The sequence below is a fragment of the Miniopterus schreibersii genome (assembly GCF_964146895.1).
Source record: "Miniopterus schreibersii genome assembly, chromosome: 4".
NCBI lineage: Eukaryota > Metazoa > Chordata > Mammalia > Chiroptera > Miniopteridae > Miniopterus > Miniopterus schreibersii.
In genome coordinates this window covers 95,208,598-95,232,862 of record NC_138105.1, presented here as the reverse complement: position 1 = coordinate 95,232,862, position 24,265 = coordinate 95,208,598, and the positions used below count along the sequence as shown (strand labels likewise).

General features: G+C 55.6%; 2 protein-coding genes across 2 annotated transcripts in view; both read right to left on the bottom strand.

The window, feature by feature from the left end:
- Positions 1-940: 940 nt before the first annotated feature.
- Positions 941-4,597, bottom strand: FOXI1 (forkhead box I1). Its single transcript, XM_081135813.1, has 2 exons — positions 3,970-4,597; positions 941-2,574 (listed from the first exon to the last, which is right to left on the bottom strand). Exons 1-2 carry the CDS (start codon positions 4,544-4,546, stop codon positions 2,018-2,020), a joined length of 1,134 nt encoding a protein of 377 aa, XP_080991939.1. The 5' UTR covers positions 4,547-4,597; the 3' UTR covers positions 941-2,017.
- A 4,335-nt stretch (positions 4,598-8,932) lies between these two features.
- The window catches only part of DOCK2 (dedicator of cytokinesis 2), a 345,160-nt gene continuing 329,827 nt past the window's right edge, over positions 8,933-24,265 (bottom strand). The window contains exons 45-52 of the mRNA XM_081135683.1: positions 20,069-20,245; positions 18,637-18,720; positions 15,478-15,615; positions 14,015-14,142; positions 13,068-13,239; positions 11,981-12,101; positions 10,360-10,502; positions 8,933-9,477 (exon numbers count right to left, since the gene is read on the bottom strand). Of these exons, the coding sequence (XP_080991809.1) occupies positions 9,418-9,477; positions 10,360-10,502; positions 11,981-12,101; positions 13,068-13,239; positions 14,015-14,142; positions 15,478-15,615; positions 18,637-18,720; positions 20,069-20,245 (1,023 nt within the window). The 3' untranslated portion in view covers positions 8,933-9,417. The remainder of the gene's footprint in view (positions 9,478-10,359; positions 10,503-11,980; positions 12,102-13,067; positions 13,240-14,014; positions 14,143-15,477; positions 15,616-18,636; positions 18,721-20,068; positions 20,246-24,265) is intronic.

Here is a 24,265-nt window from a genome sequence, read left to right as displayed (position 1 = left end):
TGCAGACTCTCTCTCCAGGCCTGTGTTCTCTCCTATAAAATGGACACAATAGTATTACTTGCATTGGATGGTTTTTAGTATTACATCCTGGGTTCAAGTCCTAATAGTGCCTGGCACACGGTAAACCCACAGTGCATGACTTTATCATCCTCTTATGGTTACTGTTATCACCTCCCCTCGGCTAATCCCAGGAGAGAACCTCCGGAAGTCTGCGGGGGCAGCTTGCATGGCCAGTGCAGGTCAGGGGGCCCTGGCTTGAGCCCTCTGTGTGCACATCTGAGGGAGGCGACCCCAACTAGAAGACCTCCAGCTTCCATGTGCAATTCTCAGCATGCACTGTGCCAGGCACCCCACAAAATTGCTCTTGCACACACTTGTGGGCTGTCGTGAGGACCAAAGAGCTCCCACTGCCCGGCACTTGGCCCGGCACCTGCCCACAGCCTTCAGTGACCTGGAGCCCATAGTGCTGATGTCCTCGCCACCAGCGTTCACCACGTCCTAGGCTGCACGGAGGCATGACATAGTGCGAGAGTCAGAAACTCGGGTAAGAACTGGCTGGGGACTTTAGGCGAGTCTCTCAACCACCCTGACCCTCAGTTTTCCCGTCTGTGTAATGGGCAGTCCCACCCCTTCAAGGAGTTGCTAGGAGGATTAAAGGATCACAGCACAGTTATGAGGCTGCGCGAGCTGTAAAGGTGGGGCGATGCCTGGCCATAGCTTGTGTTCAGTATAGAGGGGCGCCTGTCTCGAACCTACCCCACCCCAGCAAGCTCCCCACTTTTCATCGGGGTCTTCGTCGGGTCTCCACACCAGCGAGAAGTGGGAAAGAGCCTGCACGCATTCTCTCTCTGCCTGTTGTCCCCGAAGCCTTCAGCTCCAGCCTGCACTTGACCCCATGTTGAGTCGACCGGCAGCCCAGGGACAGGAAAACTCACAAGGAAGGGACACACGCAGTTTTCTGTTTATTTGTTTTAATTAAAAAGAATATAAGAAAACAAGAAACACTTCCCAGGGTGTGCTGTGACGAAGGATCACAGGCGTATAAAGTACATACAAAGGCAAGAAAATTCCCGGGAGCCACACTCAGGGACCCTGGGGTGGGAGCCGGCCCCGCCCGGGCTGGTTCTTGGACACTCACTTCTCCGGGCTATGAAAAGGAAGCGCGCCCGGCCTTGTTTCTCTTGGAGGACTCAGCCACCTCCGCTCACTGGTCCATGACGCGCACACAAGAAACTGGTCTTTACAAGGGTTTGCGGGTGGGGAGCACCGGGGTGGGGGGTTTGGGGTGTACCACTCCTGTCCCCGCCCCACTCGAGGTCTCCGGGCTGGGGAAGCGACACCCCTCCGCGGGGAGAGGCTGGGCACACTGTCCTGTAGGGGCATGGCCTGGGCTTCCCGCCTGGAGTGTCCGCAGGTAAGGAGGGGCCGCGGAAGGACTTGAACCGGGATGAGACGTGCCCGGGGCTGGTGCTAAGTTCTGATGGTGGCCAGGAGCAGGGGACACGCTTGTCATAACCAGCTCTCACACTCACCCTCCTTAGCTGCTCAATCGATTCCTCCACCCCCAGCTCCACTGGCCCAAAATACGAGGTCAAACAGGACGTGACTCCTGGCTCTGCCACTCACTAGTTCCTATGACCCTGGGACAGTTATCAACTTTTCCAAGCCCCAATTTTGTCATCTGTTAAGTGAGGATGCTCATAGGAACCCCACAAGGAAACTGTAGGTAGTATGCATAGTCGTGCCTTCAAAGAGCCTAGGATAGCTCCGGGCACATAGTAAGTGCTCCGTAAAAGGGCCACCGTGGTGACTGTTATCTGGGCACCATATTTCCACGGCAAAGCTGGTGTGTGTCCAGGTATGTGTGACAAACAGAGGGTTTCCATTGCGCTCTAGAGACAGGATGGATTGCTCTGAGCCTCCTCTGTCTGTCTGGGCAGTTCAGAGGTGTCGGGGGGCAGGGACGCCGGCCAGGGGGACCTTGGGCATGTCCACCTGGCCGAGGCGCTGCTCAGCCCTAGACCTCGCTGCCCTCCCTGGAGTAGGGGGCGCTGTTCATGTTGATGCTGTTGTAGAAATGGGGGCCGAACTGGTTGAGGGGGGAGCCCCCGTAGCCGAGCGTGCTGGTGGGCACGGGGCCGGCCCACTCGCCGCCCGCCCCATGGCCTCCGAGGCTGGTGAGCTGGGGGTAGGAGCTGAAGTTCACCAGGCTCTGCCCCATCTTGTCGGCGGGCTCCGGGCTCAGTCCTGGGGCGGCCCCAGGGCGGCCCCCGGGGCTCGGCCCGCCCGCGTAGGCGCTCATGCTGGAGAAGAAGCTGGCGAGGCAGGGGGTGCTCATCGGGGCGGGGGCCGGGCGCTGCTCCGCGCCGGTGGCGCTGGGCGAGGCGCTGTCCAGGATGTCCTGGGCGTCTGCGGCCTTGGGGCTGCCGGCCAGGAGGCCGCCCTCCGCCTTCTCCGAGGCCGAGGGGCCCGCGCCCGAGGGGCCATCCGACTTCCTCTTCCTCTTCCTGCGGAAGTTGCCGTTGTCGAACATCTTCTCGCAGTTGGGGTCCAGCGTCCAGTAGTTGCCTTTCCCTGTGCGGAGCGGGGCGCGGTGAGTGCGGAGACGGGCACAGCCTCTGCTCCTTCGCTCCCACCGCCAAGGTTAAAAACAAAGGATAGCAACCCCAGAAAGACAGAGAGCGAAGGTCAGAGACCGAGGAATGAAGAGATGCCACCAACTCCCCCCCGCCCCCCCGCCCCGTCTGTGTTTAAGCCCCCACTGCACCCCCACCGCTGGGCGCTGGGACACAACCACAGGGAGGCAGGAGCAGGGTGTTGCTCAGGCGCAGGTCCGCTTAGACGGTCAAGTGCTGGGGGCGGAGCGGGAGAGGCGCCTCCCTGCACTGCAGACGAGACAGGACCTCAGGGAGATATTCAGGGCTCCCTGAAAGACCTGGGCACGGGTCCAAAGATGGACTTGAGTCCGGTTACGCTCCTCACTGACAGGGACTGTGGGCGAGCCTCAGTTTCCCAGTCGAGAGGTGGGCCCGCTGTACTGTCCCTCCTTCCTCGGCTGAGCGGAAAGGAAAATCCCAGGTGAGGAACTGTGAGGTCCGAGCCGAGCTCTGCCCGCCTGAGGGCGAGGCCGGCTATTGCTGCAGAAGGGACAGACACTCCTGCCTGGAGGCGGGGGGAGCTGGGCTCCCTGCGCCCTCCCTCGCCTCCTGTGGCGGAGCCAGAATGGACTTTAATTCTGGAAGGTGGAGACATGAGTATTGACTATATCACTCTCCGTACACGTCCGCATTGTAGAAATTCACTATTAAAAAGGAAAGCTCCCCAGTCCGGTGTCAGAGAGACCTCACCGATCACATTCCAGCAGGATCCCTTCCTCCTGCCTCACCCGAGGCGGGCTGCATCCCCCTGCCTGTTATTTGCCTTATCTGTGGAATGGGTTTTCCAAAAGCTACCCTGCAGTGCTGGATTAAAGGAGGTGCGGCCGCAGAATGCGGCCCTTAGTGGCTGTTCCACAAACGCCTGATCTCTTCCCAGCAGCCTTGGGACACACTTGGGCTTTCAGTCCAACTTCTCCCCCCCCCGGACTTGCCCTGAGCTGCATGCTGGGGGCCAGGGTCAGTCACAGCCATCGCTGCAGACCGCGGGGTCGCGCGAGCACAACAGCCTCGCGTGCATTACAACCTCGTGGCCCGGCCACAAGCTGCAGGGACGCACGGTTACCATCCCTGTTTCTCAGATGGGGAAACTGAGGCTCGGAGATCTAACTGGCCCGAGGTCACTGACGGGTTGGTGGCCCAGCCAGGATGGAAACCCCAATCCGCCTGCATGGCCCCCACTCTCCCTCACTGCTGACTCCCCTCAGCCCCCCAGTTTTGGGGGACATGGTCATACTGAGAACTTTCTAGAATGGGTGTCAGGAGCCAGGGGCTGGCGGAAGCAGCGGCCTCCGGCCCGCCCTGGCCCCCTCACCTGGGTCGTCCTCGTCGCGGGGCACCTTCTTGAAGCAGTCGTTGAGCGACAGGTTGTGGCGGATGGAGTTCTGCCAGCCCGCCTTGCTCTTGTTGTAGAAAGGGAAGTTGTCGGCCACGTACTGGTAGATCTGGCTGAGCGTGAGGCGCTTGTCGGGCGCCCCGTGGATGGCCATGGCGATGAGGGCCGAGTAGGAGTAGGGGGGCCGCACCAGCTTCATCAGCTCCTCCTGCGACGGGATGGGCAGCCAGCCCAGGTCGCCGCCCCCCATCCCCGACACGCCGGGCAGCAGCTGCCTCTGCACCCCGTAGGCCTGGGGCAGGAAGGGGCTGGCGCTGGGGCCCGGCAGGTAGGGCTGTGGGGTCACGGCCTGCCCGTTGAGCCAGAGGTAGGGGTTGGGGGTGGCCCCGTACTCGCCACCCCCCTCGAAGGAGGGGGGCCGCTGAGGGCTGGGCCCGCCCTGCGGGTGGAAGAAGTTCTCGTAGTACAGGTTCACCTCGGGGGGCTCCTGGCCGATGCTGGGGAACTGGGGGCTGCAGCGAGGGGGCGAGGGCACCGGGAGGTCGAAGGAGCTCATGCTGGGGCTGGGCTCAGGGAGGCGCCTGCCTGGCACCTGCACAGGGGAGCTGTCCCTGCAGGTGCTCAGCCAGCCGGCCTCCCACTTATACCCCTGAGGGCTTGGCCAGGGGCCCCACCCAGGGGCGGCCACCTAGAGCGGGCAGTCCCGCCCCTGTCCTCCAGCAGCCACCCTGCCAACAGCACAGGAACCTGCCTACTGGCCACACCAGGCCCCGCTAGGGACGTGCCCAGACCTGCACCCGCCAGGCGTTTCCTCCTGCTCCATGTCCATCTCTGTCCCCACCGTCTCTCCTCTCCCTGTTTGCCACCTCGCCCTCCTTTGTCCCTTCTCACTTCCCTGCTTCCTCTCCTCTCCTCAGGTCTTTCTCCCCTTCTGCCTCCTGTCCCTCCGCCCTCCTCTGTGCGTGTTTTCCCTCCTTCCTTCCCTTCTCTGTCTCTCCGTGTTCCTCCCTCCCCTGCCCTGTCCTCTGCCCTGCCCATGCCTCTTCCTCGCTCTTTCTCTGAGTCGGTCTCCAGCTCCTCCAGGGCCTGTCCCCTCTCCTTCCTTTGTCTTGCATTTCCCGTGTCTCTTTCCCCATCACTCTGTCCCCAGCCGCTTTCCTTCCAGACCCCTCGTTCTCTGCCTTCGCTTAGACCAGATGAGACACTTCATCAGAAGCTACATTTTGAGGTCTTTTGAAGTGAAGACACACTTTCTGGAGTTTCCAGGAAAGAACCTGGTTCTGGACAATCAGGGGAACAGAGAGGAAAAGGGCTGCCAGTTATACAGGTGACCTCCCGCCACATGCACATGCACTCGTTCATATACACAGATGCGCACACGCATGTGCACACACACTGCGGCAGACAGAGAATGGGGTTGCCCCACAGGAGCAGCTGGGCTCAGGAGAGTGGCAGGAGGAAGAACATGTGAGCCGGGCTCGCACCATCCAGCCTCCTTTCTGGATGCTGGGACAGGCAGGCTCGTGGTCCCTTATCTGATCAAAGTCCTTCATGTACCAGCTTGCAGAGCCCCGGGGAGCCGGGCAGGGAGGGCGCCACTCAGCACCCCGCCCGCAGCCCATCTCCGCCTCAGGCTCCAGAAGCAGGACTCCAGCCCCCACGTCTCCATGCTTTGCGGCCCGGCCTTCCCCTCTCCCAGCCCCATCGCCATCTGGAGCTTGGGCACGACTTGTCCCAGCCACCCCCCATCATCCCAGGCAGGTCCTCAGCTTGGTGAGTGGGGCGTGGGGCCCCTTCCCAGAGGGTGGGCAGCTGATCCCTGAACAGACGCCTCTCAGGTCAGCAGATTGGAAGAAGCTCCCGCCAGCCTCTCTGGTCCCCACCCCCCTCCTGCCCTGGAACCTCGACTTCCTTCTCAAGTGCAGCTTCCTGTCCCTTCCTCCAGACCCCACTTGCCTTTGAGACCAAAGAAGGAGGCCATCTACTGCCCAGCAGGAGGTGCTTTTGCGGGGGGAGGGATTACCCCGCCCGTCTCTCTGTGTCCTCCGCTGTGCCAGGAGCACGTGGAAAGCTGAATGTCACGGAATGAATGAATCTCCTTGGCAGCATCGTGGTCCCCAGAGGATGACTGGGGTGACTGGGCGGGAGGGCTCCTCTCAGGCCCTGAGGAACCACCTGTCCCCACCACGGAACAGCACCTGAAGGGCGACTCTGAAGAGGCCTGATTGCACTTTCATTCCGAAGAGTAAAGCAAAGAGGCCACATTTTTGTTCAGAGGGTCTCTACGAGGCCTGGCTGGCTGCTGTCTTTATAAACAGTCACTGTGGAGCCCACCATACAGACCAAAGCCTTACACTCCACTCTGATCATTCATCCCACAGAATTAAACAGAGCAAGAACTGGCTACAGGGCTGTCCACCACAATATTATTTATAGCTATTCCAAATTGTAACTAACCCGGATGTCCAACAATAGGGGGTTGGTCAAATAAATTCCAAATGATAAAATATTATGCAACAATGAAAAATAGATTATAGAATATTTTGGAGAGATGCTTATGTTCTAATAATATTACCATATTATTAAGATACCATAATTGGCAGGGGTGGGTAAAAGCATATATTCATACATGTATATGAAATATGTAAATGAAAGTACCAAACTGTCAATTATGATTTCTGCATGAAGAACGGGATGCAATTTTCATTGTGTTTTTTTGGCAAGTATTGACAGGGAGGTGGCTCCGGGCAGGAGGTGTCTGTCCTCCAGACAGCGTTCTACCATTTGCTCTGACCTTAGGAAATCCCTTCCATTTGAGGTGATGCCTGGGGAGAGAGGGAAAGCCTGTCATGTTCTAGGTGCCCAACAGTCAGCCGGGTGCACTGCCAGGTCCTGGAGCCCACGCTGGGGTGAACTCCCAGGCCTCCACCCTGACAGCGCCTGGCCAGGGCCACCACCTCTGGCCTTGACCTTCAGGAGGTAGAGGGTTGTGTGGGCAAAAAGGCAGGGAGACGATGAAGAACCAGAGTCAGAGGAAGCAGGCAGAGTCTGAACTAGCCACTGCTGACCGCAGGGCACTCAGGGAGCAGGGAGCATGGGCTCTGAGGCCAAAGTCTCTGATTCCCAATCCTCATTCTGCTCCTTGATATGGCACTCGAGTGCCTCAGACAGCAACCAATTGCCTGGGCCTCAGTTTCCTCATCTGTAAAATAGGGACAAGAAATCACAGGTTTTCTACCTATTGCCTACAAATATTTCTCTGTGAACAGCCATGAACCTCGTGTCCTGCCTGGGTAGTGTTCAGGAGAGCTGTATCAGTACTGTGGGGCCTGTCTTGGGGCTGGAGGCCCGGGAACCCTGGCCTAGCTCTTAGGCTGAAGCCCATGCCGGTGCCATCTCAGCAGCTTTTTGGCTTCTGGTTGAACTGGCGGCTGAAGAAACATAGACCAATACCGCCCTCTGGTGACCATCTCTTTAAAGGCAGGGAGCAGAGCGCAAAGACTGGGAGGCGCTCAGGGCAGCCAAGGGTTCTGGGGAGCCCCTGCAAGGGCAGGTTCCCAGGAGGAGCTCAGCCTCAAGGAGGAAATGCTCCCCTGGAGAGAAACACCTTAGCTCCACCGCATGGACACAGTGGGAACTGGGTTGGCAATGAAGCAAAACGTTTTAGTGTGGTTGGGATCCTCCCGGGGCTGGTTGGAGGATCCAAGGGAAGGCTGCAGAGAGCAAATGACAGCTGTGTTATCATAGGTACCGCTGTTACTACCGGCATTGCCGGCACTGCTGTTACAAGCGAGTGCCCCAGGTCTCTTAACACAGACTTCCTACAACTCAGACTTAATACAAAACTTATAGATATCAATAGTCTCCAGAAAACAAAACTCAAATATTATTACCACACACTGTTCAGTGAGAAGGTCAGAGTTATGGAATTTTTAGGGGTTGAAGCAGATTTTCCCAGGATGTCTCAGAATCTGGCTGTGTTTCGCCCTGGCGGAGGGGTGGGCACTGTCCAGCTGCTTAGCTCCTTGGGGATACTCTCTGCCCAGGTGAACTTTCCTTGCCCCTTTGGTAAATGAATTCAGCCAGATTCCAAGCGTCTGGGAGCTATCGCCTCACCTCAGGGAACCCATTATGCAGCCAAAACCCCAACTGCCACCATAACGGGAGTTTTGGATGGTTAAGGAAAGTGGAAGAAGCTGGACCAGCACCAGGTCTGGGCTTGGTGAGGGGTTGTGGAGGCCACTGGAAGAGGCTGGGTGGACAGAGGCTACAGGGACTCAGGTGTCCTGTGCACAGAGGTGTCAGACATAGCGCAGGGCAGTGGTGAGAAGCCAACTTCCGTCTGGTTGCTGGGTTCAAACCCCAGCTTTTCCACTTACCGAGTATATGATCTAGGTCGCCTTCTGCCTCTGTGCCTCAGTTTCTCCATCTGGGTAACAGTCGTACCTATCTCCTAGGGATGCTATCGAGCGAAATTTAGGGAATTAATCCTGCCATGCCTACAACACTGTGCTGGGGACAGTCAGAACTGAAAAAGCCGCCACTTCTGATCTGGTGACAGATCCAAAGGTGGGGCCGTCCATCCACAGGACCTCAGCCCTCTCTTCTCCTAACTCTTAAGCATTTCGTTGGGTGGTTTTGCCATCTCTTTCCAGAAGTAGAGAAAGGCATATGAAACTATCCACCATGCAGGTCACATTAGGAAGATTCTGGAAGACTATCCTGGCATCCCTGTGCCCCAGTGTTCAACACCTAAGGTCCCAGAGGTAAAGAGGAGATTCCTGGAGGTGGAGGGAATGAGGTGGGTAAATTTGCCAGTAGGACTGGTTGGAGTCAGGTCCCTTCACATCTTGGCAGGCCCTGCGCCTTTCTGCCCTCCCCATGGCCTCTGGGAGCCACTGGCCCAGTCCTGGGCCTCAGAGATTCAGCTGAATTCAGAATTATACAACAGAACCATTTTTATTGCCAGTGAGAAATAGCAACACTTGGAGATATCAGCTAGAAAAAAGGCTGGGTGTTGTGATTAAAAAATGTAAAGTACAAAACTATTAACCAAAAATAAAATAAAGGAATATTTAAAAGGCTCTTCTATTAAGGATTAGACTTCGAAAATGAACTAGGACTACAGCTCCTTACACCTAAGAATCCAGGTTATAAACAGATGTGCCAAAGATGCTGGGAGAGCACAGTGGAGAAGGTGTTCACACTGGTTCCTCGTGCAGCTGAGGGTCCAGGGTGGCCATCTTCACCCACCTCCTGGGTCTGTCACCGTGGAAGTCCTGGGGCAGGATCAGCTGTTTCCTCTGTCTGAGTGAAAGCAGCCGATCGGAGGCCTCCCTGCTCGCTGAGGCATCAGTGTCCACGGTCTCTCTTCTTCGGGAAGCTCCTCTCCCTGGCCCCCCATGCACAGCCCCGGTCAGGCGTGTCTCACATGTCAGGGGACAGGTCGGGGGCATGCTTGCTGTCTTCAGCAGACTTGCTGGCCAGCTGTGTGGAGAAGAGGAAACAGCACAGCCCTGAGATGGGATTCTCACAAGCACCAAAGCGGGGGCCCCCAGTCCCAATCACAGGGCCCCTGAATGGACCCCTGCCCAGAGCCCATTGAGAGTGGGACTCCCTGACCCTGAGTGTGACCAGACCATTGGACCGCACACTGGTTGGAGCACAGACAAACTTTGCTGCTTCATGGACAGAGTGAGCTTGGGCAGGTTGGGAGCCTACGAAACCATCTCAAGGAGTAGAAGGTGGTCAGAGTGGCAAGGGGTCCGCTCACAGTGCCCTTGACATTGTTATAGTACTGAGTTCTGGTTTAAAAGTACCTCAAGGATCAGAAGTGTCAAGGGCTCCTTCTGTATCCTGAGTGAAGACCAATTAAGTAATGATAGCAGACGGCACTCGAATAGCTGGGGCTTGGAAATTAACTTCCAATTACCAGGATTTTGTAATATAAGCTGAATAGAGAAACTCTCCCCCCAAATTAAAAAGCACTTTCAGCTTCCAAAGCCAGCTGCCTGATGGGCACATCCAAGGGCAATCCAGGCAAAGGATGGTTATGGGTTCTGAGAGCCAGAGCCAGGGGCCTGCATGTCCCCTTGGCTCATTCCTGCAGCCAAGCTGGGGTCAGTCCTGCTCAGAGGAGTGGCCAGGGCCCAGGATAGAACTTGGGCCAGTGTCCTGACCCTTGGGGCCAGACCTTGCTTCCTTGGTGACCACATGTGTGCATATACACACACACTCTCCCACACACACACTCATTCACACTCACACTCACACCCACACTCACACGCACACCCATTTCCCCTCTCTGTTGCCCTCTTCCGTCTTCCCCCTGCTCCCTCCCCCCGTCCTCCCACCCATCTGGGTCCTCACCATCGTCTTGAAGAACTGATTTACTTTCTTCCGTTTGAGTGTCTTCTTGTCGCCTTCTGAGAAGGGGAGGAAGGTCTGGCTGAGACGGAGGGACGAGTTGCCATCGTCTGTCCCTGGCATACCTGCCACCGAGAGCGTGAAGGCTGGAAGGGGAGTGGAGAGCAGGCGTGAGCGGGCAGGTGGGGGACAGGCAACACCCCAGGGACAGGAAGGGAGACCTGGGGGAGGCAGATGGGGGGGCGGGGGGACAGAATCCAGGGAGAATGGGTCAAAGAGCCTGGCAGGAGGCAGTGGCTGTGTCCCGATGGGCGGAGCTGTTGAGGCTGTCCTCGGGGCGAGGCTGTCCCTATCCCATGGACAGTGACAGGCCTGCCTCCTGGCCCCATTGAAGCCTCCTCGCAGGGCGTCTGGGCTGTCATTGTGGGTGCTGAGGCCAGGAATGTCCCTGACTTCCTCAGGGGACATGACCTTCACCTTCCAACACCTAGAACCCGGGTGTCTCACTTTCCCCGAAGGCAGGGCTGGTGGGGACAGCTGGTGGTTATGCCCCCAGCTTGGAACCACACAGACCTGAATAATCAGTTACCTCTGACCCTCGGTTTTGACATTGGCCAAATGGGGGGAAGAACACAGACCCCCAGAGCTCTGTGAGGCCCACCTGGAGGACAAGATTGGAGGGCTTGGTGCCCAGGCAGACACCCCTCCTTGCGGGGGCTCATCTGCCGGGTGTGGGGCAGTGCGAGGGGCCTGCTCCAGGGTCTAGGGCCTGAGTCTGAACCCAGCCTCTGCATTACTAGCCGATGACAGGCAGGAGACTGGCATTCTCAGTGCCTGTTTCCTCATTCACACAGAGGAGCTGTTGACACCATGTACCCCATAGGTGGGCATTGGGGCGTAAATGAAATAATGAGGAGAAGCAGTTAGCAGAGGGCTGGGCGCTGGTCAGCACTTGGGAAACAGCAGGCATCTTGGCTGAGGTCCACCTGCCGAGTCCCGGGGACAATACTGGTCTGTCTTGCTCCTCTCTGGCCTACCCCCTGGCACAGACAGCCTGGCACAGAGTGGCAGACTCTAGACACTGCTGCTTGCCAGATGGAGGCTCTTAGGCATGCCACGTCACCAGCTAGGGCTCAGGGTCCCCTCTGTAAACCAGGAAGGGTCGTCTCTATGCTGCTAACGTCAATGCACAGTGAGTGAGTGAGTGACAGGGAGATAGGCAGAATCCATGCATCAAACACTCTGCAACTGTAAGGTGTGGTGGCAATTTTTGTAAGTTCCAGAAATAGCCTTCCAGGTCCCAAAAGAAAACATGGAGCTTAAGGACATATAGGGACCAACTTCCGGCCCCTGGGGAGGCCTGGCTAACTGAGAAAGCAGGGCCACCTGGTGTGAGGAATGCATTTCCAGTGAATCCTGAGGTCCAGGGTGACAATAGACCTCCCCCCAGCTCTGGGTAGAGCTTGCTGGGTGTGAGGACAGCTCAGAGGACAGGGCAGCTCTAAGGAGCCATCTGCCCCCAGGGTGTCTGTCCCACTTTGCTGTCTAGATACCCATCTTCCACCCCCAGGCTGGTGGCCCTGACAACCTCTACGCCTCCGTGTTCATGGTGGCAGGTGCATACCTGGGATGGTGGGCATGGACTGGCTGGCAAAGCTCATCTGAGAGAGGACGGATGCCCTGGGGGGCACTGCCGCATGCTCCGAGAGGTTGGTGTCACTCATGAACTCGTGCTTCCTGGAAAGCTGAATGAACAAACACAACACACACACACACACACACACACACATGCCACAGAGACTTAGCATGAGGCAGCTCTGGACCTGAGAAGTTAGTGAACAGGGCTTGGCAAGGCTCTGTGAACCCCACTCCAAGTTCCCTTACTCTACTTCGTATCATTCCATGCCTGTGCATGATACGCACATGTTGCATACTAGACAACTCCCAGGGCAGGGGTGGGAGTGGTGTGTGGCACTCACTTAGACTATCATGTGAATGATGCCCCTAGAATTGTGAAACATAGAAATCTTATTTGCACCTCCCTGGCAGGAGTCACCTCTGAGGCTGACGGGAAGTCTGTGGAGGATCCTTTCTTCACCGGAGGGCATCTCACCTGGCATCCCTCCTCCTTCCCAGGCTCCCAGAACACCTCCAACAAACCTCTTTCAGGGGGAAGCTAAAATGTGAGCCCAGTGGCACCAAGTCTCACATTAAATTGTTACTAGTTTATAAGATAAAAAGTCTCCAAGTCAGGGCAGTGAGATCTTCACCTCTGCATCCTGGCTGGGCTCTGCGACCCTGGAGAAACCCAGCGGGGTCTGAGATGTCAGTGGTTACAGTGCTGGGGGCCGGGGACAGAGGGCAGGAGAGGTAGAAACACCTGGCCCAGCACCCAGCATGGAAGGGCTGCTCTCCGTTTTAGTGGGTGAAGCAGGTGCATCTCCCTGCCTTACAAAGCCCCTTGTGGTGGCAGAAAAGACGCACAGGCTGTAGCCCGACATCCTGGGTTCAAATCCTGACTCCGCTGTGCCCAGGTTGCATGGGCACCAGCCAGCATTTCGCCCCCCTGTCCTCAGATACCGTCTGGGTAACACTCACCTCCCTGCAAAAGTGAGGCTTGAGTGGGCCCGCGTCTGGGAGCCCTGGGGGCCGTGCCTGGCACACAGTAGGTTTGCTAAGGGTGTTGACAGGCACCCGCCCCTGCTGCTCACCCGCTTCAGGTCCGACTCGGCCGCTGCCTTCTCGTCCGCAAACACCACGCTGCTCCGCTTGGCCCGCTTCTTGGACCTGCGCAGCTTGACCTCCGGCAGAGTGCTCCCGGGGGAGATGGGCTCCTCCGGCTCCGCCTTCTGCATCCTGGGGTGTGCTAATTCCAGGTCGAAGCTGAAGGGCGAGAGGGATAGCAGTGAGGACTGCAGTTAGAGTTCCAGTGGGACCGCCCTGCAGGGACCCAGGCTGACTGAGCTGCTGCCACAGGGCTGGGAGGGAGGACAGCCAACCTGGCAGAGTTTGGGGAGCCACTCGCTTAACTGGAAAACATTCAAAATACAAAGAGAGCCTGGTGGTGAGAAGAGAACATTGACTAAAAATGTGGATCTGGATTCAAATTCAGACTCTTGCCGCTTTTTAATTGAAAGATGTCGGGCAAATCACTGAACCTCTCTGAGCCATTATTTCCTCTTCAGGAAATGGGGGTGTCGGCAGCAACCTTGCAGGGAGACCAGGAGAAGAGGTCTGAGGACCCTTAGTGCACACTCGGCCCGTGGACAGTGTCCCATTCACAGTGTCTGTTATTAGAGTCGCTGAGTAGGGACTGGAGGAGCAGAGGGCCCAGGACAGTGGAAGGGACCCTGATAGAGGTGTGGGTGGGTGCAGGGGGAGGAGCTCTGTGATGGGGAGTTGGACTGGACCCTGGCAGAGCTGAGAAGATTCTAGACTGCAGCAGGCTCCCTGAGGAGCTCTGCGGGCTGTGGAGAATCCTGCAGGGTCCTCAGGAAAAGCCACTGTGCCTCTGGGGCCTTGGATGACCCTCTGATGGTCGCACTAGGACGGCAGCCTCATGGGATGGGAAAGGCTTTCACACAGAAGGGTGGGAGCAGGAGCTTTGCCGGGCTGGGCCAGGACGCGGGGGCTCAGGGGGTGTCGGGGGGAGGCTGACCTCTCCGCGGTGGCCTTGCTGGGGGTGCTGCAGTCGGAGTTCATGGATGCCATGGAGATGATGGACATCTGCCTGTAGGAGCGCAGCATTGACCGGGGCCGGCCCACTCGCCTGTCCTCAAAGTCGGGCTGCGGGCGGAGAGCAGGTGGTTAGCAGCCAGGCCCCAGTGAGGCTAGAGCTTGGGTCCTGTGCCTCCCCCCCTGCTGCCCATCCTCCACCAGGGCACGGAGGAGCTGGGGGCAGAGCAGGGCAGAACAGCATCCTGGCTGGCTGGGGGTGAGAGGCGGGCGGGTTTAATCAGGATTTGGCTGGCCTTGATCCTGGTTCAGGGGAGGTGATCTCAGTCCCAGCCATTTCCCCAATGACAGGAGAGTCTTAGTTATGCAAGGTGGCCCTTTATGCTAATGAGGAGATGCTGGGATGGGGCTGTGCAGGCCAGAAAGACCAAGGATGTGATTACAGGGCTGGGGCTTGGAGCCTGAAACACCCCTCAGCTTCCCTAGAGGGATGGTGGGTGGGCAGGAGATGGATTTCAGTCATGTGACCAATGATTCATTCAATCATATCTGTGTCATGAAGCTGCGATAAAAACTCTGGGCACTGAGGCTCAGTTGAGCTTTCCTGGAAGGTCATCCTGCTTCCGTGTGCCAGTAGGGCAGGCAGTGTGCGTTTGGAACCTTCCCAGACCTCACCTTGTGTGTCTCTTCGTTCGGTAGGCCCTGATTTGGGAGGGGGAGTCTTGAGGACCTGTGAAAGCTGACCTAACTCTGACAGCATCAGCACTGCACTGGGGTGTCGTGCAGGGAGGGCTGGAAGAGGCTGCCTGACTCAAGGAGCAACCCTTGTACCAGAAGACAGGAGACCCGAGTTTGCCTCTACACACTTGCAGTAACTCACTGCCTCTCTCTGGGCCTCAGTTCCCCCATCTGGGCTGACGCTTTATGATTTCACTTTCTGGGGAAAAAGATAAAGAAGACATCCCTCAGAGTACCAGCCCAATGGCCTAATTAGTGGCCGAAAGCACTGGTTTTGGAGGCCACCAGGGCTAGGTGCAAATTCTGACCTGCACTCACTTGCTATGCAGCCTTTGGCAAGTTACTTAACATCTCTGGCCCTCCAGAAGGATCCAAGGGGCTAAAATCATTCCTACCCCACAGGCATGCAGTAAGGACTGAATGACCTAGTAGATGTCATATGCTTAGATCAGACAAGGCACATAGTAGGTGCTTCATCTGTGTAGCTTTTATTATAAGCCCAGTCCCTTGAGTGCTCAGGGCCTGATTTGTAACTGGTGTTTGTCTGAGGGTGACTTTTGAGGGGTTAGGTTTACAGGGAGGTTCTCCTGAATTAACAACGCTGGTCCCTCAGGTCTTTCTCAAGGGCAGGTCCCTTTGTGCTGGTCATCATCCTCCCCTGGCCCGTGGCCCTGTCACACCCGCCCCCCCCCCCAGGGGCCTCCGTACCATCTCTCTGACACCATATTCCTTTTCCACCTTCACTTTCAGGTTCTTGAAACATTCCTCCATCCGGTCGTGGAAGGGCCGCAGGTTTTCCGACACCCTCTTCTCGTGGATCTTAATCCCTGCTCCCAGGAAGGGGATCTGGGGGGGGGGGGGCGCGGTGAGCTGGTGCCTGGCCTCGGCTTGGATCCAGCCCACGGAGAGACGGAGGCCTCTCCCTGCTGAGAATACATCCGGGGCGTTTGGGTCCCCTGAGACCTTTTCACGGGGTCACCGGCCCGGGGAGGCAGGAAAGCTGCAGCCTTGGGGTTTGCTCTGGACGGGGAGAGAGAGCTGCAGCTGCCCTTGCCCAACAGGGGGGCTGGACCCCCCACCAGAGGCCATATGTTTGGAAAGTCTCCGCCACCGGGTGGAATCTGCACGGTGGAGTGCGGGCCAGAGGAGAGGAAACTGCTGCATTGACTCAAAGCCTTGTCCGAGAAGTTCTTGGCGATAAAAAGAGGAGAGTGTGGGTGTCAGAGCTGGGAGGCGGAAGAAGGGAGGGGCTGGGAGGAGATGGGGGAGCGGGCACAGACACATAGTACAACATGGTCACCCAGCTGTACCTTACGTGGCTGCTGGGAATGAACGGAGTCGATATCGTGGACTTAACCAGCCAACGGGATTTAAAGAAATGATGGAGGAGATGAGGGAGGAGGAGATGACTGATGGGAGGGAGTTAAATTCTTGCCTATCAACAAAGCAGGTCAGTGGGCACTGTCTAAAGGGTAGATACCAAGACAGCAGCTGAGCCACACTGGCCACAGAAAGTATCGTGGCCCCGGGAAGCAAAATGAGGGTGTAAAGAGGTAGAATATAGATTATTTTGAAGAAAAAAGGTAACATTTCCATGATTTGTGACATAAAGACATTTCTGCCTCCTCTTGGGGGTCTGCCCAAAACAAGGAGGCAAAGAAGAAACGAAACTTCAGTGGAACTAGGGGATCTGTGAACCTGAGCCCCAGCATGTCAGGGGAGGATGGTCACTGACCCTCCGAGCAGAGGAGGTTGCTGTGCTCAGAAGGGGCCAGTCTCCCTGTGGGAAGCCAGGGGGTGCTCAGGAATTGGAGGCACTGGGTACCTCAGAAAAGCTAAGGGGTCGAGAGACCGAGCACAGAGGGAGGGGTGGAGAGGCTGTGGCAAGAGCAGTTAATCTGACCATCCATAATTAAGAGGCAGCAGGCCCGGTTTTGTCCAGTGCTGTGTTTCTGTGGCCGGCACTCGGGGGGGACTCAGGAATATAAGCTGTAAGAAGGATGGGAATGGGGTGGACCAGGGAGAGCTAATTTGCTGTGGGTGATAATGTAAAAGGGCTGCCTTTCCCAAGAGCAGGATGACATCTTTTGAGTGTAGGTGCCCATAGTAGGGGAGTTAGGTGCCTGGACTCTGGGTGAGAGGGACATGGCCCAGAGCAATCCCGGTTTCCTAGTCGAGTGGGACTCTAGCCTGGTGGCCAGGTGAGGTGGGGGACCAGCTAGGGAGAGGGTGGACACTAGGGGCGCTGTCTGAAGAGGCCTACCTCACCACTTTTTTGGGTTTTTTTAAAGCTAAGGGCTCTTAGAAGCCATCTTCTCTATGCTTCCAAAGTCTCCTTATTCCTTTGCAGTGCCTCTCCATTAGCTAACACGTCCTTAGAAGGCACAGCCTGGCACTAGCTGTAGCTGTGCTGGGAGTCTGCGCTCCAGGCTTCGGGTGCGGTGGACACAGCGCAGAGAATCCATTACCAGGTGTAAATGGTGCCAGGGGAGAGACCCAGGCAGTGATATGGACTGAGAATGACACCCAACAACCAAACAAATTTGTGTGACATGTTAGCTCACCCCGGGGCCCCCCAGGATTATCAGAGGAAGGAAACTAATCAGAGCCTGGCCTTGCTGCTTCCCAAGCTGGGGGAGGGGAGAGAAGGAACATCATTATTTGAGTAAGAAAGGTCATGATGACCTCGGAGGGCTGGGGCCTTGGGGATGTTTGGGTTTCACAGGTGGCACAGATAAGAAGGGAGAGAAAATTCCAGACACACACGATGCATTTAGGGGAGCCCTTCTGAGCAGCTGCCTGGTGTTTGCCCCTTTTCAAGCCCCACTTTGCATAAATCGGCAGAGGCAGAGAAGGACCTGAATTAGGAATCTTATTTTAAGAAAAGAGGCTGAACCCAGTGTTTCTCACTCCCTGATTTCCCTAGAGTAACAAACACTCCCCACCACAGCAGCTGCTTTTCTTTGCACCTTGATTGGTAAGAGGGGGCCGGACAGGCAGCTGCAGACCCTGCCCTGCCCTGGGCTCGCTGTCCTCCAGCTCAGTGCCCTGGGAGCACAGCCCCGCCAGCAGTGTCAGCAGGGTGCTGGGTGCGTGCCGGGTGGCACCTGAGAGCAGAGAGGCGTCTAAGGAGGGGGCTGCAGCGGTCCTGGAGGGGCCTGGTCCTTTAAAACCTCTGGGGGAGGGGTCTGGTGGGTCTTCCTTCTCTAGGGAGTGGGAGAGAAGGGGAGAGAGAAGGAGGGAGAGAAAACACCAGAGAGAGCGCCACAGAAAGGAGGGGAGGAGCAGGGAAGCAGAGAGAGGAGTAGATGGGGTATAGAGGGAGGCGAAAGGCGGAGGGAGCAAGCAGGGGCGGGAGCAAAGAACTTCTGAGGGAGGGAGAAAGGCGGATGCACAGAAGGGTGAGAAGGAAGCAGAGCAGGGAGGGAAGGGATGGGGTGCGAGGAGGGGGCGATGCAGGTGAGGCAAGCGGAATGGGGCCTGAAGTCTTCTCTTATCTGACTGGCGTGTGCCGGGTGTGTGGGGAAGGTGGTGATGGGCGTGTGGGGGCCTGGCTTTCATTTCAGTCCTGCCGGGAGAAGCTGGCTTCTGAATTCAACCACCCATACAGCAGTCTTAGCAAGAGGCTGCACAGCATCGCTGCCTGGCCCGGAGGCAGCACCCCAGGGGTGCAGTGGCCCAAATCCAGGTTTCAGGGTGGGCCTGCTCAGGTGAAATTAAGTGTCAGGAGAAGGGCTAAAGCCAAAGGACAGCAGGACATTGAAATTGGGCCACGGGCAGCCAGAGGCTAGCTGAGGGGAGGTGTATGGGGAGGGAGGTGGGGAAGACAGGAGGGAGTGCAGGGTCCTGGGGCCAGTTCTGCTTTACCTGCCATGCAATCAGGTCCTTGAGGCGGCTCAGCTTGTCTTGGTCCTCAGGGTGGTCCCTGGTGTACTCCTCAGTGAAGAAGGCCTGGGGAGGACAGACGGGTTTTGGGGGTTTTCTGTTCATCTGGCATGGACCCCCTAACCCACCTCTCTGGCACTGAGAAGGGATTCCACTTGAGAGGGGCAACACTGAGGTCACAAGTATTGATGGGCAGGGACATAGTGACCTATACCATTTCCTCTTCTTGGAGGCTCAGATCAGTGCCCACTGGGAATGGGCCACAAAGCCCAAGGGGGTGGTTCTCAAAGCGGGGTCCCCGGATCAGCAGCATCAGCACATCACCTGGGAACTTTGGTCAGAGGTGTGAGCTCTCGGGCCCCACCCACACCTACTGAATCAGAGCCTGGGTGGGGGGCACCTGTGTCAGTTAAAAAGCTCTGCCCGGATTCTGATTTATGTTTAAGTTCGAGAGCATTGCCCCCAGCTCACCACCTCCCTCACTGTGTGCGATCCTGGTGCCCCCAGCTCTTTCCAAAGCTCATGTCCTCAGTGTGTGCACGTATGCAGATATAACAGCCCTTGAGGCTGAACAGGCTTACCAGTGACGCCTACGTGGGATATCTGAGGGTGGCTGGAAGGACTGTTGGGTAAGCACCTGGAATTACTGTGAATTATATTACTGTGTTGTATTCTTAGTTTTACATCAATGGATGGCATAGAAAGGTACTAGGGAGCTTACTGTGAGATTTACTAGGAGGAGGAGTCCACCTTTCCCTCAGTGTCTCCTCTAATGTATGTCTAGGTGAGAACCAAGTGAGCACTTTCATTCCATTTCATTGCCAGGGAAAGCAATGTCCCTCTACTGAGAAATTGGCATTTTCCCCAGCGAATAATGTGACTTATGTATCTGATGGCTTTTCCTTTTTGCCCTGGACACCAGGTGGCTCAAAAACAAAATATGTGGCTCCAATGTGTGGGGATTGCTAGAGGGACCTTTGGCAGGGCTAAATTTCAGAGTTGATCTCTATTCGTCTGTATTGTCACAGATTCTGGGTTTCACTTCTTTCCCTTTTTAGAAGACATTTTGAATCATGGACATGGGTTCACGGTTCCTCTAAGTTAGTGGTCTGGCTTAAGGTAATCCGGTCCTCCTTGTGCCCTTCCTTGGCAGAGGCACCTGGCTGTGTTCAGCGAGCTAAGGGGCCCTGTGAGCCCCAGGCCTTCCAGCCACAGCACCGTGCGGCACTGAGGGTGGGAAGGAGATGAGAAGGAGGCTGCGGAGCCTCTGGAAGGTGAATGAGTCCAACCAGGCTGAGGTGACCTTTAGGGGCAAACAGCCACAGGAGGGTGAGCGACGAGCAGCTCTGTCTGCCTCCAGGTCCCCGGCCACTGCTCTGCGCCCCAGCAGGGCCGGGACAGCAGGATCCCTCACCTTCTCGTACTTGGCGAAGCCGCCCATGACCGCGGGGTCCACGATGCCGTTCAGGAGCATGGACAGAGGGTTGATGGGGAGGCTCTCATCGCTCTGGTACTGGTTGATCATCATGAGGATCTTCTCGTTGGCCGTGGACATGGTTTCGATGGCGTTCTCCAGGGGGCTAATTGTGGTCTGTTGAAAATGAGATCACCAGAAAGAAAGGGCCTTAGCAGGTCGCTTTTAAAAACAGACACTCATCGCTATTGATTTCATTTGGGGCTGGAATTCCAATGAGGCAATGCTCCCCGAGGGGCTGTAGCTGGCTCTTGCAATTAGTGAGCTCTGGGCTGTCTGCTGTCTGGGGAGGCAGGCGGCTTCCTGTGTGGGGAGAAGGGATGTCCCTCGGGAGGTGGAGGCAGGATGTGCCAGGCATTCACTGAGGTTTCAGAGGCTGGGTGTGCTCCAGGGAGGCTCTTCCTTCTTATTACCTGGGTGAAAGATGTGCCAATTCAACCCATCTGGTATTGCTTGTGTACCTACTATGTGTGAGCTGTCAGCAGACAGATCAGCTCAGCTGGAGAGCTGATCCCCCAGCCTGGCCAGAGTCGGTCCTAAAACCGCTTGTTGTATGAGGAGTCACTGTTCCCAGGTAGATTCAGTTTAGTTGGGAAGATAAAACTAAATGCCTCTCCAACACCCCTTAGAAAGCGATATAATCAAGACGCCATCAAATGCTAACTGTATAGTTAGGGTTCTCAAGAGCTGGGAATCTGGAGTAAAAAACTGAACAAGGGTCTGCAAACTTTTTCAGTAAAAGACCTAGACATCTGTGGGCCAGGCATTTGTTGTTGTAACTACTCGACTCTGTTATTGTAGGGAGAGAGCAGCTCCAGGCAACAGGAAAACGAATGAGCATGGCTGTTCCAATAAAACAACTCACAAAAGTGGGTGGCAGGTGGGGTCTGGCCCACAGGCCATAGTGTGCTCACCTCTGGACTAAACTAAACAAAACTGAGTGCAAATCTCAGCTCTGCTGGTTTTCTTCCAGCTGTGTGACCCTGAGCAAGTTTCCTAATCTTTCTGAGCCTCAGCTGACTCGCTGGTAAAATGAGGCTGAGAGAACCTACTCTGAGAATAGCTGGTAGCTACTATGACCCCTCGTAGGTGTGAGGACAGAGGACAGCCATGGTACTAACAAGGGAAGGACGGGGTCACTCCCTGAGTATGTAGCAAGGATTAGTTGAGACAATATGACACTTGACTCAGCAGAATTCTTTTAAAATGTCACTGCTGGATATTATAACTACTGGGTATATGAGAAGGGTGGAGCCAACCTTGAGCCATCTTGACCATCTTTTAAAATAATTTCCTTAAATCCCTGTGAAATCCTAGCCTCCTCTTCTCTTTCTCGTTTGTTGTCCTTTTTAAAGACGGCTCCTCTCTGCAGCAAGGAGGCCCTGGGAGCAGGCTCTCTCTGTCACTGTCACTGTCTCTTTCTGCCACACAAACACACACTCATGCACATGCACGCGCACACACACACACACACACACACACACACATAGACACACTGGAGGGGAGGCTGCGTGGCCTGCCTAGCGAGGGCTGCAACCCTGCAGGGGCTGCAGGAAGCCTGGTCTAGACTGAGCCCTGGTCTAGGCTGATGTCTAAGGAAAATCTATCACGACTGCGTCGGTAGAGCCCAGCACTGCACTCGGATCTCAACAATAACCGGGCACATCTGAAAGATGCAGACTCTAAGGAGAGCTGTAAAAAATAGGAAGTCCTACTGATTGTCTTTCCTCTCCATTTCTGAAGCTACTTTTGAATCCCCCAGTCTTCAACATCATCACAGCCACTGGGAACTGGGAGTGAGAATGACAATTCCTTTGGTTTCTCAACCATGGGCACCTGTGCAGACTGAGTATGCAGTTCTGAGAGCAGAGTAACACGGGGGTGGGCGAAAGTAGGTTTACAACTGTAATACAAATAAATAACGCGATAACTTATGGTGGTGAGTATGTGAAACACAAGGGATAGCGCGTAGGCTACCAGAATGTGTAAGTAAAAGGCCAGCAATGTGAGCACGTATGAGACTGTGCCTGCGTGCGCGGTGCCACTGTGACAGTCTTTCGAGTTAACCAAGCTATTGTAATAACCAGAACTTGCAGTTCTTTTTGCGTACGAACAACTGGAAACCTACTTCTGCCCACCCTGCTGGGAGGGGAAAATGAACTCTCAGGCGAAAACACTTTGGGAACAGTTTTAAAGGGGGAAAAGCATCAGCCAGGAGAGGAAGTGACGTAACTCCCTTGCCACCGGGGCTGTTTCGTCTTCAAAGGCATGTCGCCCACATTACCTTCTTAAGTCACATCCTTTTAGGAGCCCCATGAGCTGCACGAGGCAGGCAGTTACTGCATCTTACTTCTGCCACTGGTCACTCTGGCAGTTTGAATCCCACCTTTGGGCCTCAGTTTCCTCCTATGCAAATCAGTGGGGCTGGACAAGAACCGGGAAGGGACTGCATGCCTGGGGATCTGTAGGCCAGGCTGGGCCTGGCAAGGCCTCCTGTTCAGACCGCACGTGAGTTCGTTTTTAAAACTGACTTCAACTGCAGAGAGTTTGCCTCAGCACCCACCAGCCTCTGTTGTCGGAGTGCGACCGTCTCAGCTACCTGCATGTCCCTCCTGGGCTCCAAAGGTATTTGAACTTATAGCTCTTGGACTAAGTGACCCCTAGGGTGTTCCCGCCCTGACATTCCATAGTTTCTCAGTCTCCATTTCACAGATGATGGAAACTACGGCTCAGAGATGCCTTACATACAACATGCAGCTTGTTAACACCCCACTGCAATTGTGTTGCAGATCCCGGGTCAGGGCTTGTGGCAAAGACACATGTTCTTGGGGCCGAGAGCAAATAAGAGCCCTCAGTAAGCAGAACCCACACTTGAATCCCATCAGAAGACACCTCTTCTTAACAAACAGTCCTGTCGTCATGACGATTCATGGAAGAAACAGCCAACAAGATATAAATTCAAAAAATGCAGGAACCAATGCTGGGAAGTGAACTTGCTCAGAGGCAAGACACTGTGGGGTCTGAGACACCCTGGCACTGAGGGTCACTCAGCTGGGGGCGGCTGTTACAGATACATCCACTCTGCGCAACCCTCTGGAGGTTTCCCAAACCTTCCCTTCAGAAGGCTTCAGGATAAAAGGAGTGAAACAAGAATGCTGAGCATCTCTTTCCTAACCTCAGAATCCTGAGTCCATAAAACAAGGTAACCAGTTCGGACACTACAGGTATCTGCATATTGATTGGTGGGTATAGATTTCCTTAACGAATATTCTTGAGCACCTGTTATGGGCCTGGGACTATTCTTGGTACTCAGCAATGTGGCAGGGAACAAAACAGACAAAAATCTGGCTCCCTGGAGCATATATTATAGTAGCACTTATATCCTAATGTGTCATATCATATCTATTATTCTAGATATTAAAATCAACACGCAGGCACATTAGACAGTCTGTTAAGGGGTGGCAGGTGCTTGGAGGAGAAAGGCTGTGGTGGAGGGGAATGGGGGTGCAGGCCAGACTCCTTGTGTCGCCCACAGTCTCATGGGGACACTGAAGGACAGGGGACACCTTGCTGAGCACCACTGAGAAAAGGGCAGAGTGGGGCCACTGGGTGGCGGCTATAGATTGGTAGACAGTTTCTTGCTCTTAACCTCAAATACGGGATTAATCACAGTACATACTTCAAGGGGTGTTGTATCCAATGGGGTAATGCAGTAAAGCCCTGACAGGGCCTGGGACACTCGTCAAGCTTGGCCTATGTCAATCTGTCCCATGAGGAAGAGCATGGTGTTGGGGTGGAATGGGGACACACTGAGGAGGAGGGGTGAATCCAGTCCAGGAACCTGAGGCTAAAGTCAAACCCTACCTCATTTGTTAACCTTGAACAACCCACCAACTCACTCTGCACCTGTTTCTTCATCTGTAAAATGGGAGCAATGACAGTGTTCATCTCTCAGTGTTGTTGAGGATGAGATCATGCATGAGAAAAGTTGGTACATCCTCAATAAATGTTTGTCAATGTCATCATCATCACTACTTTATTTTCCCCGAGCTCCAGGCTATGCCTGAGAAGAGGAGACTGGAGGGCCACAGGCTGCTGGGCTCACTGGAAGGGAGGGGGCATTGAGGGCTAGAGAGG

Coding starts and splice junctions, on each gene's coding strand:
- FOXI1 (XM_081135813.1), bottom strand. CDS start 4,546: ATGAGCTCCTTCGACCTCCCGGTGCCCTCGCCCCCTCGCTGCAGCCCC. Junction 2,575..3,969: donor CCGCGACGAGGACGACCCAG/GTGAGGGGGCCA, acceptor CGCTCCGCACAG/GGAAAGGCAACTACTGGACG.